We start from the raw sequence: 17786 nt of genomic DNA on the forward strand, positions 1-17786 counted from the left end.
TAAGTACAAAACTATCTGTTTTATTCGTAGATACAGAATCCTACAAACATCTGCAGCAAGCCCACAAAGCACTTCTACTGTCTGTACTGATATCTCAGTATTCAATATATACAAAATTAAGTTTCTATTAAACAAAATAATAAAGGTATTCACAAGAAGCTGCAGAAAACTTTCATGCAATTAATGAAGACTGCAATTTATAAATTAAAGACTTAATCTATACATAATGTACAAATAGCCATGCATTTTTAAAAGAATATTATATATCTCATAAGAGTATATTTTCACAGGCATATACTGCTGCACAAATCTTTTCTAACACAAATGAATGCAATCTTAGTAAATTCTGCTTTAATATTTAACTCAAAAATTTGAAAATTTTGATATTTTTTCTTTAAAGTTGTCCAAATCAAGGTGACATCTGTGAAAAGTGTTCCAATTCCTTTGGATCTCATTTGGGGTATTTTACCAAGAACAAATTTCTTAAACCTCAAGTACAACAAATAAAAATTCTTAAAAAAAGAAAAGAAAAAGAAATCAACTATAAACACCTTATCAGTTCGGCAAAAAGTTCAAATAAAAGTTTCCAATTTTACTTAGAACAAGGTATATTACATGAAATGTTAGCATATACACGAGTAAGTGAAATAAAATGTATGCTTTTGTTTCTAGTTTTGTTTTCACATTTTAGTAAGATATTTAAATTTTTGGAAAAACTCTGTCTAGCAGCCAAGAAACTACATTACATGGGAAAAAATGACCTCACAAAACTGAAGTTACTTAACAAGCCATTGTTTAGGGTTTGAAATGGTATTAACTTTGCAAACATTGTCTGAAATTGTGCTGTTATTTCAGAACTTACTTTATGAATGGACAAATCTAGTAATTTTTTTTTTTTTAAGAAAACTTCAATATTTTTCTTAAAATACTAAATAGAATTTTCATGGGCTGGTGACCTCCAACGTGACTGAAGATTTTTAATTATACAGTTTGCCATGCTACCAAGTTTCTCATGCATTTCAAATAACTGACTTCCTGAATAATTATGGAGATCTTCTGAATCCAGCTGAAGAGCGAGTGCACTAATCTGTGCCACAAGGTTTTTAGATAATGGAGTTTCTAAAGCAACAGGATCGATTAAATCTAAAAGAAAGAAAGAAAGCATAATTAAACCTATTCCAGATAAATCTTAAATTATATCTCCTTTTAAGTTAGTAAAAAGTTTAAGTGCCTAGATTTCAAATTGAGAGTGCAGCCTGAGTTATTACCTCTGCTCAAGGCAACAGAAAAATTACGATAGCTTACTCTGTGCCATTAAAGAAATCACAACTACTTCATTTTTATGAACAATATAATTGGAATGAAATGTTCAGTTTATATCCTTATTTGAGACCCTGACAGAGTAAAAACTGATAATTAGAGAAAAAGCATCAAGACATACAATGGGAAATCAGTTATTTTTTCTCATGTACTTGGTAACTATCACACAAAAAAAATGTGTCAAACTCACAGGGCATGGACAAATTAAAGCTAAAATCATAAAATATTTCTTCAAGAAAGTTGGCTAATGTTATAAAACCATCCCATTTTGCTAAAATATACCTGAGGCAAGTCTTTCTTCATCAGGAGAAACAGATTTATTTTCCATTCCATTTATTGTTTTTTCAGAAATATCAAAAACTGGAATCTCTTCTAAACCACGAGACTTCACCTTGATTATATTCAGGCCAGTAAAAACAAACAAACAAAAAAACCCGACAAATTTTAAGTTATTTTTAACAAGACTAAGAGTACTAATGCTGGGAAAGAATCTGACACAATATGTTCCAATGCTCATCACATATTAGCTTAGGTAATACTGCTAAGAAACCATGTTCTACTAACAACACAAAAAATGGCATTACATAGTATTTCTTCAAAAAGGTGGTTAAAGAATTTAAAACATTTTCTAATGGACTTGTACAGAAATAACCATGGTAGCCAAGAAAAATTACATTATATTCTCTAGGTTCAGGAACACAGGAAAAGCAAATCTAAGCCAGAGATGTCTAAGCATAAATAATACACAGACTTCTTTTTTAAAAAGAGTACAATTTTCAAAGGTGTTCCCAGGGCTGATTGCTGATTGAGAAAACACTAATTTTAGAATGTTAAGAGTTACCATATGACCCAGTAATCATCCAAAGGAAACAGAAACATCGAATCACACAAAAAACCTGTATATGAATGTACCTAACAGTATATTCATAATAGAAAATAGTGTTATGAATAGTATTATACCAAATAACCCAAATGTTTACCAAGTGATAAGTGGAAAAACCAAATATTACACAGCCATACAAGGAGATATTATTTAACCATAAAAATGAAGTACTTGTGAACCATGAAAATATTATGCTCAGTTAAAGACGTCACAAAAGAGTACAAATTAATGATCCCACTTTTATGGAAATGTCCACACTAGGCAAATCTATACAAAGATTAGTGGTTGCCTGGGGCGGAAATGTGGACTGACTGCTAACGAGTACAGGGTTTTTTTTCAGGGTGAGCAAAAATGTTCTGAAATTACATCTTGGTGAACAATTGTGTAACTTTGTGAACATATTAAAATAACTACTAGAGTTCCTGTAGTGGCTCATCAGAAACGAATCTGACTAGTATCCATGAGAATCCAGGTTCAATCCCTGGCCTTGCTCAGTGGTTTAATGATCCAGTATTGCCGGGAGCTGTGGTGTAGGTTGCAAATGAGGCTCAGATCCCATGCTGCTGTGTAGGCCGGTGGCTACAGCTATGATTTGACCCCTAGCCTGGGAACCTCCTGAAATTTAATTTTTAAAAATTTATTTATTTTGTCTTTTTAAAAAGACAAAATGAATAAATAAATAAATTTTAAAAAATTAAAAATAAAAATAACTACTTAATTGTGCACTTTAGGTGGGTAAATTTTAGGCTATGTGGCTGTAATCTCAATAAAGCAGTATAAACTCTTTAAACTGCAAGTGCGGCCCTTTTTAAAAAGACAAAATAAATAAATAAATTTTTAAAAATTAAAAATAAAAATAAAATAACTACTTAATTGTGCACTTTAGGTGGGTAAATTTTAGGGTTATGTGGCTGTAATCTCAATAAAGCAGTTTAAACTCTATCAATGAGACTGAAAATCACTAACAGTTTTTTTTTTTTTTTAAACTGGTTAGCAAATATTTTTAAAGATCAAATAAATACTAAAACTAGGACTTTCAAGAAAATATCAAGCCTTCAGTAGGTAGCAAACTCCAGTCTCAGAAATTCTAATAGAACACTGGTTTTACCCTTAAAAACATCCTGTTTTCCATTTATTCCCAATTTGGCATAGTATCAATGAATATGTAAAGGTTTATGAATGGGTTTCAGGAGTATCTGTAAATCCTTCTGAAATGATACACAAAAATTTCCATGTATGTATTCCATAAGGGAAAAGAATCTTGGCTTTCCTAAGATTCCAAAGATTTCCTAAGATTTCCAAAGTATTTATGTGTTAAAAGTTCAAAGGAATAACAAGTAAAAAAATCAGTCACAATTGTGTTGGATATCAAAATCAAAATACTGGTTAACTACAGATCTGCAAGATTTTTGTACAATGTTTATATTTAGAAACAGTGATGAAACCAAAATCAATTTGGAGGAAATAAAGAGTTAAGGGATCAGGAAAACAGAATTTGAAGAATAAAGAATTACAATACATAACAGTGCAAAATAAATGAGCAAACTAAGGTACTCGATTACTGGGGAAGGGAAGCTAAAGCACAATATAAAATGAGCGTTAAGCAAGAATAGTTAAAATGCAAACTTCTATAATTGCATTGCGTGATCATTTATTTACACATAATTTATAGCTATCATCTAAGTTTTTACCTGCTGCTCATGATACACTCTGAGTGCCTTTTTTACATTAGACACTTTTGGAGAACGGATAGGGAGAGTTTTTATTTCAGACGCTGTAAGAGTACTCAAATCACCAATTGTTTTTATATTCTTGGCTCTAATGAGTTGTCCCAGTCCTCTTGCCCTAAAAAGAAAAGAGAATAAGGAAAAATGTCATATGGTTTTATATTTATTCTCTTTGTGAGGGCCTATCCAGTTGAACATTCTGATTTAAGCTCAATCATAACTGAATTTATATAGACCCAACTCGCCCACTGAGGACAGGCGTATGTGAATTTACTTTAAAACAAAAATCTGAATCTGATGTGTATGTCTGGCTTAAGCAATAGTGCTGGAAATAGACTATGCCTCATACTTTACTTATTACATTATGAGTTATTAGCTATGTGACTTTGGTACATTAACCTTTATAAAGTGGAACTAATTATACTCCTTATAGCATATATTAGGATTAAATAAGGTATTCAAAACCTTGCAAACATTTAGTACACAATTATACTGGCCAATGTTGCATTACATTATTCTATTATTGCCCTATCTCAGCTGTTTTCATTTATTTCTAAAATAAAAGTATGTTTAAGTATATATAAATCAATCCTAAATATGAGAACCTTGATCATTTAAACATTCCTCTTAAGTGGCATCTCAAAGTATCAGCCAGAAGTCTAAATAACTACTTACCACATGTTGGACGTAATCTGTGGTAAAATGATGTCAACTGGTGCTACACAGTTCACCAAAGCAGGGTAAACACTTTCTGTTGGGCATGGCACAGATTCCTTAGCCATTTCTGCAATCTGAGAATAAATTTCAAAAGTTGTTAAACAGAGGTCACTTGACTTAAGATGAAAATATAAAGTTGCATGAAAACTAAAGCACTTCTTACTAAACACTTCTTTGAGCTCTTAAATTTAGGGCTACGTGATCCTGGGGACAGAAATCCTTTGGCTGAAGTGGTATTATGCTAGACAGAAGAAAGGAGAAAAAAAAACTCAGAACCCTAAATAACTATAATTTTGCAACTTTATTTTCACAACTCAAGACTACAATAATTTATTAAAATTTTCAGAATGTTTAAAATATAATAATACTACTATCGAATTAATTACTTGTAATTTTTGCCTCCTACCACCTCTCATCATGGCTACCTGCCATGTAATATCCAAACCAAGTAGTTTTGTTTCTTAAATACAAATTACCCAATCCAATTCTGAGTCTGCATGTGTATTTTTTAAAGTCTATAGCTCACCTTAGAATGTGCAGTGGGTGAAGTTTTAGCACTTTTTACCATGGAAGAACTATTTGAAGAATGGCACCTTATAATAGAGCATCGCCTATCAATGTCATCTGCCAATCCTGCTTGGTATATTGGATCTGCAAAGGAGACACGGCGAACCTGAAAACATAGGTCACGTTTTTATTTAGCACAAGTAAATTTTTAAAAATAGCACTGTAAATTCTCATCATAAGGTTAGCCAAAAATAAAATGTGCATGTTTAAAAGCGTAATTTCAGTAGAAGCCAAATGCACGTAGTTCTAAGTTCTTCCTAGGAACTGTCTTCACAGATATTACTCAAGATTAAAGATCATTCCAATTATCTATAGATAACTTACTATTGTAAAGGCTTACTATGGGCTGTAAAGAACAAGGCAGAGGTAGAAATGGTACTAATTTGCCTCTGGTACATCTTACCAATCTCTGTTCTTAACTCTTTGAGGGTACCAGAGTCACAGGAATTGGGTGTCTACTGTCGTCTTCTTTAGCCCAGGTTGACGTCATTTTGGCCTCTTCTATATTCTTTGTTCACTTATTCAGCTATTTGATATAAGTATACAACTGGGCACTTAAACCATTAAATATGTACATAAATGTCTCCTGGGCTTGACCCCTAAAAGACTGGGCAGATTTTGTATATACTTGCTTTAGAAAACTACACTATGTTGCACTGCTGCCTCAGTAAAAATTAAACATGAGCTACTATCTATCAAACAAAACATCACTAGTTAACTTGTATTTTAACAATCTATGGAGCAAAAGAAAAAAAAAAGATGAAAAAGGGAGTTCCTGTTGTGGCTCACCAGGATACAGGTTCAATCCCTGGCCTTGCTCAGTGGGTTAAGGATCTGGTGTTGCCATAAGCTGTGATGTAGGTTGCAAACGTGGCTCGGATCTGGCGTTGCTGTGGCACAGGCCAGCAGCTACAGCTCAGAAACGACACCTAGCTTGGAACCTCCGTATACCGAAAGTGTGGCCCTAAAAAAGCAAAAAGCAAAAAAAAATTAAAAAAAAAATTCTATAGTATACTGAAGACATCAAATGCATTCCATCTTCACCAACTTTTCAAGAACTTCTTTGGCCTATTTAAACTTAAGATTTTTATTTAAATAAGTGCCTCAAAACAAAAGCTAATCAAACCAAACCAAAAAAACCTAAAGAGGTGTTAAGTCTTCCCAAGAACTAATCTCTGAATTCTCAATGTAATAATTTCCAATGTGCCCTGAGGAAATCTTCACAATGTGCCAGCTAAAGGCAAAACTAAGTATCAGTATAATTACATCTACATACACACAACTGGATACATAAACATATGTATTCTACAGTAAATGGCAGGTTCAATTTCAAAATTAAGGAATGCCCATTCTTTCAAAACATCTACTTTGCTAGGAGAGGACAAGTTAAGCTATGTAATAGCACATGCATCTTTTCCTTTTTTAAATTGTATTTATATCCAACAAACTATGTGCACGTTTTACGGCCACGGATTTAAAGCAAATAAATATTCATAGTCATAGGTTTAAAAACTAAAGGATTGCAGTTTAGTGGAAAAGATGAGGACACAAAATTACTACATATGAAATCGTACCAAGAAATTAATGAAGGAGTTCCTGTCATGGCTCAGTGGTTAGCAAACGTGACTAGCATCTATGAGGACTTGGGTTCAATCCCTGGCCTTGCTCAGTGGGTTAAGGACCTGGCGTTGCTGTGAGCTGTGGTGTAGATCACGTATGTGGCTTCTACCCTGAGCTGCTATGGCTGTGGAGCAGACCAGTGGCTACAGCTCCAATTAGACCCCTAGCCTGGAAACCTCCAAATGCTGTGGGTGTGGTCCTAAAAAGACAAAAAAAAAAAGAAAAAAAAGAAGAAATTAATGAAGGCATGCATGGCCTAAAGAGATTATCTTTTTCATTAGACAAGGTCTGAAAATTAAGTTTATATACCTAAATGTGAAACAGACAACATAATACCCTAGTAGACAGTAAGTGATAACTAATGCTCCTTTATCAGTTTCTAAATGTTTCCTCATGTATTATGGTTTGAAGACCAAAAAAAAAAAAAAACACAAAAAACAAAAACAAAAACCAAAAAACAAAAACACACACACCACCAAGAGAGATTATCAGTTTTACAAAAGGTGAGCAATGGTGATGGTTATATAAAGATCTTTAGCTTAGTATCCTGAAACAAAGGAATTACATAAAGGGCATCAGTCTTCTTTATCAGTACCTTCCCTTCTACCTGCCCTTTTTGCTAGCCAACATGGTAAATACTCACTAGGTGTCACCATACAGCCAAAATATTCCAATTAAGCATGGACTCATTAATATTCAGCCCCAATTCCCATACCTTATGAACAGGTGATGAGATCTCATCTTCTTGGGGTCTTTTTAGTCCTCTCTTTAAAATGCTGGTGGATGGAGAAGCCAAAGGGGACCAGACACAGCGTGTCTGCATGCCACTAGGACTGTCATTTGTTGACATGAGTAAAGGATCAAGATCCTTTAATTTCTGAGGAGATGTATTATTATCTTCTGATATCAGTTCAGAGACAGCTGTTTCAGAAGTCAGAGACTGTGGTGTCTCCTCCACTTTCTCTGAAGTATGGTGAACTTCCTGTAAAATTCCATCATTTCTCACTACCATGTGACTGTCATTTAATTCGGTTTTGTCAAATTTATTAAGTTCAACATTTGTTTCAGTTTTATTAGGGTCAACTTTCCCCTCTTCAGTGCTCATCTCTAGTGTGTCAGGAACAAAGCTGTCCATTTCCACATTCAACCCCTTTGTTTCGGCTTCTACAGGCTTAGAGGCTTGGGAAGTGAAGTCCTCATCCTCTGTTTCATTGATGTGGTCAGTTTCAGCAGTCACCTCACCAATCACTGTTTCTTCACAATTTTCCGTTTCAGCATTCATTTCTTCAGATGAGACTGGGTCAGATTCATCACTTCCTCTGTCTAGTTTCCCAACTGCTATCTGTTCAGAAAACTCTATCTGAGTTCTCACTTTCACAGATGTGGTACTATCAGAATGACCCACATCTGAATTAAATTCCTCAGTTATTGCTTCGTCAGCATTCATTTCCTCAGCTACATGTGCTTCAGAGGTGTCCTTTCCTTCACTGATATCCTCTATTAGCCCTTCCTTTGAAATATCACTTTTTTGTTCAAAGAAGCTAACCTCAGATTTATCACTTTCTACATCCAATTCCATAGCATCATCTACTTCTTGATTCAATTCTTTTACTTTACATTCATTTTCTTCAGCATTAACAATGTTCTCTACACTCAATTCCTTTTCTGGGGTAGCCTCTGCTGGCTTTTCTTCTTTGGTCTCCAAAGTAAAACATTCCAGTGAAGTATCTTTGGAATCATCTAAACATGGACCAACAGTTTTACATCTTTTATTAGATGGTTCCTGGCTTTCAAGAGACACTGCTTCCTCAGTAGTCCTATCACAAGTTTCTTCATTAAGATTTACCATTTCAGAAGGAAAAGAGTCTTGAATATTTTCTTTAAACTCACTTTCAGAAATAATTGAAGAATCATTAATAGTATCATTCTCCTCCTTGAGATCCAAATGAAAATTCACACTATGATGCTCATCTGAAAGTTTTACCTCAGAGTGCAGATCAGCTTTAGAAGGTTCTGATATAGTTACAGGGGTCTGCACATCTGCCTTTGTTTCACTGACCCTCACATCAAAATTTTCTATATTCTTTAACCCAATGAATGACTTTTCCTGAGGTTGTGATTTTTCTCCACAGCAATCACAACCTTTAGATCTCCGCACCCTCCTACTTCTCTTATGTTGACATTCAAGTGTTTGGAGAGTTTTTTCAGAAAGCAAAGAAATATCTGATGTCCCTGTTTTTGAGGATTCCCCCACACTATTTTCTATAGAATCTCGCTTTTGTAATCTCTTATTGGCATTTCTAGTCCTTAGATTTGATTCTGGTACAGGAGGATTTGAAAAGGAATGCTCTGCACATCTGTAAGTTTTACTTTTTCCCTCATTTGATACATCATCAGAAACTTGAAGTAAATCTGAAGATACTGTAGAATCTTGAAGAGTTATAATATCAATGTCATCTTTTTCACAGATCTGAGATTTTATGTCTTTGTCTACTTCGGAATTCATTTCATAATCATGGGTCTGATTTTCCACTTTTATAGATTCCTGTCTTACCATTTTCTCTTCTTGATCTTCAATGTCAACACTGTCGCTGCTTTTGTTTTTCCATTTTCCAGATCTTTTCTTTTTAGAGCCTTCTTCTTTTGCCTCTGAACTGTCAGATTCTGAATTCTCAATACTGGAAAGTAAACCCTGTGATGCTCTTCTTGTTTGATACCGTGTTCGTCCTCTTACTGGTTTCTCAGAGGATTTATCTGTAATGTCCTGGGTACCACCTCCCTCAGATTTAGTATTCTCAAGGTCTGGCTTTCTTCTATTTTCATCAATTTCAACATTAGCACTAGTTTCCCCTAAAGTCTTCTCATGTAAATTATTTCCTTTCTCAATTAAATTTTCCTGTACAGTTTGTTCAGAAATCAGTTTTTGCTTAGGTAAAACATCATCTTTCACATGCAATGGACTCTTCTGCAGAGTCTTTTCTTCTTCCTTTCGTCTCTCCCTTTTTTGATGATTATTTTCTTTATCTTGGCTATCAGTGGCTGGCTCTGTTGTTTCTGAACGTCTCCTTAAAGATCGTCTAAGCGTTTTTTGATTTGAAGTTACTGGAACATGACTATCCTCATTTACTGTTTGATCTGCTGTTGTTATTGCTGGGGGTGTATTTTCTTTGGATTCCAAATTAATTTCTAAGCTTTTGTCTTCTACAGTACTGCTTTCTAATAATATGGCATTTTCTACTGTTGGTTTAAGCGTTGTATCCTCATACTCCACTGTAGAATCAGAGAGATGAACCTGATTATCTAACACACATTCTGTTTCATTAAGCAAACCAGATGGATTATTTTCTAAGGCTACCATGCCATCAAAGGATTCCCGAGAACTTTTCTCCTGATCAGATCTCATTAAGGGCTTAGATTTTTTATTCCCTGTTGGTTCAGACTTACTTGATTTTCGGCCTGATCTCTTAATCCCATGCACTATTTTTTCAGAGTCAGATTGTAAAAGAACCACTTTCTTTGCTTTTGATGGATTATCTGTCTTAGTTGTGCCTTCCTGGCTATTTTTCACTGTAACAGTTGATGACATATTATTTAATGGGGATGGACTAAAAGGTCTATTTTCTGAACCATCAAACTTCTCCAAAGTAATAAAGGACTGTCTTCGACTTGTGGGCTGTGGGGGATTTCCAGGAATGGTGACATTAGAAACTGAGTTACTGCTGACAACAAAAGTATTTTTTGTACTAGATTCACATTCAGTTGTTGTTTTCTTCCGTATAACTAAAGTCTTTCCTCTGGCATCATCATTACTGCTCAGTATTTCTGAACTAGTTTCCTCAACAGAACCATTCTCATTATTCGAAAAGGTGGCCTTTTCAAGATGTTCATCCATGCCACGGTTTTCCACAACAAGTTGAGGAATGACAGTGTCACTCTCCTTTTGCTCCTCCTGCACAGAAACGTACATATACATATAGATTAACCAGCAAAAGTGTCTGACTTTCTGGGGCTATTTGTGTGTAAAACTTTAGCAATTCAAAGACTTTCCATATTTTGCAAATATTCCAAATGTGGTGGTAGATGCCCATTAATTTGTTTCCAATTTTAAGTATTCAATAAAGCCAAATACATTTAAACACACATCAACAGGAGTTCCCATCGTGGCTCAGCAGTTAATGAACTTGACTAGTATCCAGGAGGACCCAGGTTCATCCCTGGCCTTGCTGAGTGGGTTAAAGATCCAGCATTGCTGTGATGTGTGGTGTGGGTCGCAGACGCAGCTCAGATGGCACAGATCCCACATTGCTATGGCTGTGACGTAGGCCGGTAGCTACAGCTCCAATTTTGATGCCTAGCCTGGGAACCTCCATATGCCCTGGGTAAGGACCTAAAAAGACAAAAAAAAAAAAAAACCCAAAAACACCCAACCCAAAACAACAAACAAAAAACCACATGAACATAAACATACACCCATACACACAATGACGACAATTTTGTCAGTCTGCTAAGCAGAGTTAAGAGAGTATATAATAAATCATTAATATAAGAACACCATAATGGAAGGGTGTTCTTAAAAAAAAAAAAAAACACCAAAATATGAAACACCAATATACCTTAAATATCATCTTGGAGTCTTCCTTTGATTTTTCAGTTAGAGTAGGAATTTCCCTGAAATAAGTACATAAATTAGAATACGATTATTAAAAATTAGAAAACCACTTGCTTCAACAACTTCCATACTTACATAGATTCTTCCTGACTATATTGAGAAAATAAAGTATCTTGTGAAACATCCAGATTATTATACATGGCAGGAATATCACACCTGAAAAAGATATTTTTTATAAGTAACTTCAAACTCTGATATTCCTACAATTAGAAATTAAACTTACAATTTTGTATCTAGTTACATTTTAAGAATAATATAATACCAAGGCTCAGGTGCTTATGTTCCAGATTTTCCATGAAATCATCTTCCCTACCTTTTCCTCCATATCTCAATAAAGGAATTCAATCTAGAAACATCTAGTGTAACATAAGGTAGCCTTACACATTATCAAATACAGTTATGTATAGTCTATCTTTTTGGCATTTAAAATATAGTATAAATAGGTGTTGCTGTTGTGGCACAATAGAAACGAATCCGACTAGGAACCATGAGGTTGAGGGTTTGATCCCTGACCTCACTTAGTGGGTTAAACATCCAGCGTTGCTGTGAGCTGTGGTGTAGGTCACAGACACAGCTCGGATCTGGCGTTGCTGTGGCTCTGGCGTAGGCTGGTGGCTGGCTACAGCTCCGATTAGACCCCTAGCCTGGGAACCTCCATAATGCCATGGGTACGGCCCTAAAAAGACCAAAGAAAAAAAAAAAAGTATAACTTAGTACCTTAGCTCTAATCACAAAATTATAGTTTGCTGCATGAAATCTAAATGTAAATACAGAATACTCAATTCAAGAAAAAGGTACTACAAACCTCTTTGCTTTGAGTACTTCTTTCTGGTGTTCAGTTAGTATTCTTTCCTTTGTTTCTTTTCCTTCTGGAGGTATAAACACGAAGTCAGTAGACGTTTCTTCTTCCAAAAGCACTTCACTCTTTGATTTTGGAGTTGAAGATTCTAGTTTCGACTGTGAATTGAAAAAGTAAATGTGTATTTGAATTTTCAATTCCTCTTCCAGGATTCTAATAAAGGTTTTTGATAATGACTAAGAAATTTGAAGTTCAAACCCATACAATACTCCTGGTTAATAACAATTACTACAATGTCCCTCACTTTCATTTTGCCTCTGTTAAATAATCAGCAAATAAAAATTACTATACCTCTTCAAAAACTAGGCAACTCTGTGCTTACCAAAAAAGTATGGCCAAACACATTTTCCAGAAACAGAAATCAAGTGGTTTAGCAGAAGAGTATATAAGCATCTGTTAAGCTGAAGCACAAGCTAGTCAAATTGAGTAAAAGTTGCCAAAATAATATGCCCTACATACCAATAATATTGGTATTATAATTTCTACACAATTTCAGTATAGTTGTTATCATTCTACTTTACAGCTGCTACAAGACTATGTCAAAGTTATTATTAAATAACACTTTACTTTCATTTTGCCAGGGCATGGTCTCAAAATTCTAGATTACCACTTCATTGGAGATCACAGAAGAAAAAGCACTGTCTGAAAATCATTTAACTGTCTACTAGCTACTAGACATTTAGTTTGAGACTTCAGGCTACTAGAAATGTCATGCCTAGGCATTCATTTTCTATTCAATAATAGAAGTTCTAAAATATTCTGCTTTTATGCTACCTATATTATAGTTATTCATATCTAGTTTTAGTTCATCTCAAGGTGGCTGCTGCCTAGCATAACTATACTAAATGATGTTAAGTATTATGCAGAATTAACTTTACTAAGAAGCAAAGCTAGATTTCCACGCCATCTTTCTAGGCCAAACTCTTATTACTTCCCTACAACCCCATCTTTTATTTAGTCTTTAACAGCTTTTTCTTCTAAGTAGAAGTTTTATGTTCTCAAGCTATCATACGTTTTAACAGTTCTATGAAATACACTTTGGAAAAACATACTTTAGCTACTGGTTTCATACTTTCTTTTGCATCCTTTGTTTGTGCCAAAAAAGAATCTCTTTTTCCACTTGATTTTCTTTCCATACCACTTATCTTCATATTTAATTGTGAATTTTCTGTCTGTTTTGTAAAAACAAAGCAATTTCATTAAGTGCAGCATATTCCTTTTTATTTTTCACATTTGATAATTCCAGTGTAATGAATATTCATTTCAAATTTCCTTTGTATTGTTTAAATCTACTAAGATTAAAGAAAAGAATGTCAAACAAAAGGAAGTCACTGTCTAATGCAACAGCAGATTTGGTGCCTCCAACATATACAGCAATACCTATTTTGCATCATTTAATTTTATAAATTCTAAAAAGATACACCAAAAATGGAGTTCCCGTCTTGGCTGAGTGGTAACAGACCCAACTAGTATCCATGAGGACACAGGTTCAATCCCTGGCCTTGTTCAGTGGGTTAAGGATCTGGCGTTGCTGTGAGGTGTGATGTAGGTTGCAGATGCGGCTCAGAGCTGCCCACTGCTGTGGCTGTGGTATAGGCTGGTAGCTGTAGCTATGATTCAATCCCTAGCCTGGGAACTTCCATGTGCCACAGGTGTGGCCATAAAAGGGCCCTCCCCCCAAAAAAAGACACACCAAATACTACAAAAACAAATCAAATTACTGAACTCAAATACTTAAAACTGTAAATTTTTCAAAAAGAAAAAGCCATAATACTTTAAACCATAAAATGAACATGACAGAAAATATTAACTACCAGGTCCTTCCCAAAAGAATACATGGCTTTATCAGGCCAAATTACACTGAATAAGTATTCACAAGTCTACAAAATTATCTGGATGAGAGTTTTTACTCTATCCCAAAACCAAAACTAAACACAACACTTAGGTAGCTATGACACTTTTTCTTGTTAAGTTTCAAAACAAGAAACACTTAAACTTCATTTATTGTTGAATAAGAAAAAGCTGCCTAAGAGTGTTCTACCTCATGGGTATATATCACTTGCATCTTTACTCCTTAATCTTTAGATAGTAATCAATTATTACTAACCAAAGTAACCTTGGTCCAAATGGGTAATGTAATTACCAAAGATGTGTTTCCCTGACAGAGGAATGTGACTAAAATTAGAAATGAGGAGTTCCTGTTGTGGCTCAGCAGAAACCAATCTGACTAACATATCTATGAGGATATGCTTTGGATCCCTGGCCTCGCTCAGTGGGTTAACAATCCAGCATTGCCTTGAGCTATGGTGTAGGTCACAGATGCGGCTCAGATCTGGCCTTGCTGTGGCGGTGGTGTAGGCAGCAGCTACAGCTCCAACTGGATCCCTAGCCTGGGAACCTACGTATGCATGGGTACGGCCCTAAAATAAAAAGACCAAAACAAAAACAGAAACAAAAACAAAACAGGGAAAATGAAGAGTAATTCTTGTTTAGGTAGTGACTAATATCTAGTATTTTTGGTTTATATAAAGTTCATATAAACATTTAACCACATCATTTTAATAACTCAAACTTTCGCAAAATACACGAGGTTTTATGGGATTCCATGTCACTGTGGCTGTGGGCAGGGTGGCAACCACATCTCCTGTTTCGACCCCTAGCCTGGGACCAAAAAAAAAAAAAAAAAAAATTAGTAATAATCTATGGTGAAATTTACTGCCCTTAAATTCATAAAAGTCTTCTATGTCAGTAAACTAACTATGTGGAAACCTCCTGTGTTACGGAGCACTTCTGTTCAGGTTTAGTTTATTCAATGAAATGTTAAAACTACACTGAAACCCTTTAAATAAACGAACTACTCAAATATCATTCAAAAGTAACAGAACAAAACCTAACAAAAAACTACCCAACTTACTGTATCTGAATATGGTCCACTGGATTCTTCCATAATTTCAACATTTTCCAATCCAGGCAATAGAAGCAGAGATTTCTGTTTGGCTTGCCTTAGTACTGGTCTTCAAAAAAGTACATAAATACCTTGAGTCAGATAGTACTGGTGAGTACTGATGACACATTAATAAGAATAATTATAAGTGGCAAAATACATTCAGCTTAAAGACTCTTTTACTCTATATATAAACCTGGAAGAAATTATAGACAATATTTGAATTTTTGCTAAACTCCCCAGTTTCTGAATTTTACTCTTTAAAAAATTCTCAAATTTTCCAAATTTTAATCACAGAAAATTTTGAGCAAGTGGACTGTTACATTAAGTATATATCACCCAGATTTAACAGCCATCAATTTCCTGCCCTTTATATTTCTTCTGTTAAGGATAATTTGAAATTGCCTTTCATGTTCCTAAAACTAAGATTACTCCAAGGACCAAAGCATAGGGTCAAATAATTGTTAATAATTACATGTACTGTAAATAATATTTCAACTAAGAAATCCTCTGCAATGAGTCCTCATAGAGAAAACTTATGTTAAAATCAAAATGTCAATTTATAAAAATGAGAACGGAATAATTTACAAAAGCTTTGTTGTTAACATACTTTAACTCCTCAGGATAAATTAACATTGCGACTTTAGCAAATGTGGCATTCCAGAACTGAGCACTTTGTTTTCTAATCTGTTTATTCTTGTGTGAAAATATTATACATAGCAATGGCGAGATCTGTTCAAGAAGTTCACTGTCATAAGTTCCAGTGTAGCTGATGTGTAGGCAAGCAATAATTTCTCCTAGTAGCTTTTCTAACTAGGAAAAAGAAAAAGTTCATTAGGGTAACATTTGGAAATGTTACTTTTCAAACAAAAAATAAAGCATATTAAATTAAACAACTCATAGAACATTCATTTTTTTATTTCAATTTTTTAAATTCAAATGTTTTTTTTAAAAGCTCCCATCACTTTCAATTACATAACCCTCCTTATAAGCTGGCAAGAATTTATTGATATTATAGCCTGAATTCAACATATTCTCCATTAACAGGAAAAAAAAATTCACATTTTCACATAATTAAAAGAGATTAACAGTTGCCTACAAAAGTTTTGCCCACAAACCTTGGAACCAACTATCCTCATATATAAAGGGATGAGACAGGAATAGGTGAGTTGTATGAATTTAAAGAAACTATCCTTCGATTATACCCATGTATTGTTAAGAATCCATTAAAATTAAAGTATAATAATCCTTCAAGAAAAATTTCATTTAATGAAGACAATTATTTAAACCCTAACATTTTTCATCATAAAAGTACATTTTATGTACAATGTCTATTTTTACCTTGGTGTTCATACAAGTATACACTTTAGGAACTTCATCAAACCTGGAAAAAAAATACACAGAGTACCAGTTATATTTCAGAATGTTAAACCTAGAAATAATGTAATGCAGCCACCCCCCAAATGAGACAGGAACAGCGACTGCCTGATTTATTGACTGATTTTGTCTCTTTAGGGTCGCACTGCGGTTCCTGGGCTAGGGGTTGAATTGGAGCTGTAGCTGCTGGCCCATACCACAGCCACAGCCACAGCCACACCAGATCTGAGCTGCGTCTGCGAATGACACCACAGCTCACGGCAACACAAGATCCTTAACCCACTGAGCGAGGCCAGGGATCGAACCTGTGTCTTCATGGATACTAGTCAGATTTGTTTCCGCCGAGCCACGACATGAACTCCTTTCTTTCCTTCATTCTTTCTTTTGTTATGTACAGTGATATAAAGAGGTGTCCCAAGACTTAAAAAATGTAAAGCTACAAACAATAAGCATGAAAGAGACCTGTCTTTAAAATAGGAGTTAGAGAGAAACATCTGGAATAGACCTCAAACTTGAAGTCTTAGTACTACTCACTCGTTTTTAAAAAGTATGATATTATTTTTGATGAGGTTTAAGGACTAAAAAAGATTTGCGAAAACTTGATGAATTTGGGGTTCTATTTTGTACTTTATAAAATCTGTTCCTAAAGCTTTCTCTGTGAATTTATAAAAGACAGACAATATTATGACTGAACCACACAAGCTAGATATAAAGAACACTGATGAGGAGTTCCCATTGTGGCTCAGTAGAAATAAACTTGAGTAGTATCCATGAGGGTGCAAGTTCCATCCCTGGCCTTGCTTAGTGAGTTGGGGATCCAGCATTGTCATGAGCCATGCTGTAGGTCAAAATCCCAAGCTGGATCATGGCTCTGATCCCAAGCTGCTGGAACTGTGGCATAAGCAGGCAGCTGCACCGCAGATTTGTACCCTAGCCTGTGAACTTCCGTATGTTGCAGGTTCAATCCTAAAAAACAACAAAAAATTGACGAATCCTTCCAAAGTGCTTTTTAAAAGTATGTTACATGGGGAGTTCTCATTGTGGCTCAGCAGAAATCAATCTGACTAGTATCCATGAGGACGCAGATTCAATTTCCGGCTTCA

General features: G+C 34.8%; 1 protein-coding gene across 7 annotated transcripts in view; it reads right to left on the reverse strand.

The window, feature by feature from the left end:
• Positions 1–17786, reverse strand: part of RIF1 (replication timing regulatory factor 1) — a 58077-nt gene continuing 40291 nt past the window's right edge. For 3 of the 7 annotated variants that reach the window (XM_047771948.1, XM_047771949.1, XM_047771952.1), the window contains 14 exons: positions 16648–16690; positions 15917–16119; positions 15277–15376; positions 13415–13534; positions 12309–12460; positions 11579–11659; positions 11448–11502; positions 7550–10783; positions 5174–5320; positions 4811–4888; positions 4606–4721; positions 3895–4048; positions 1603–1711; positions 1–1143 (listed from right to left, as the gene is read on the reverse strand). In XM_047771948.1, coding sequence (XP_047627904.1) covers positions 929–1143; positions 1603–1711; positions 3895–4048; positions 4606–4721; positions 4811–4888; positions 5174–5320; positions 7550–10783; positions 11448–11502; positions 11579–11659; positions 12309–12460; positions 13415–13534; positions 15277–15376; positions 15917–16119; positions 16648–16690 — 4807 coding nt within the window. In that variant the 3' untranslated portion in view covers positions 1–928. Of the gene's footprint in view, positions 1144–1602; positions 1712–3894; positions 4049–4605; positions 4722–4810; positions 4889–5173; positions 5321–7549; positions 10784–11447; positions 11503–11578; positions 11660–12308; positions 12461–13414; positions 13535–15276; positions 15377–15916; positions 16120–16647; positions 16691–17786 lie in introns of those variants that run through there. The other 4 variants (XM_047771951.1, XM_047771950.1, XR_007133940.1 and 1 more) reach the window with 4 other exon arrangements.

The sequence above is a fragment of the Phacochoerus africanus genome, chromosome 3 (genome assembly GCF_016906955.1).
Source record: "Phacochoerus africanus isolate WHEZ1 chromosome 3, ROS_Pafr_v1, whole genome shotgun sequence".
NCBI classification, from domain to species: domain Eukaryota; kingdom Metazoa; phylum Chordata; class Mammalia; order Artiodactyla; family Suidae; genus Phacochoerus; species Phacochoerus africanus.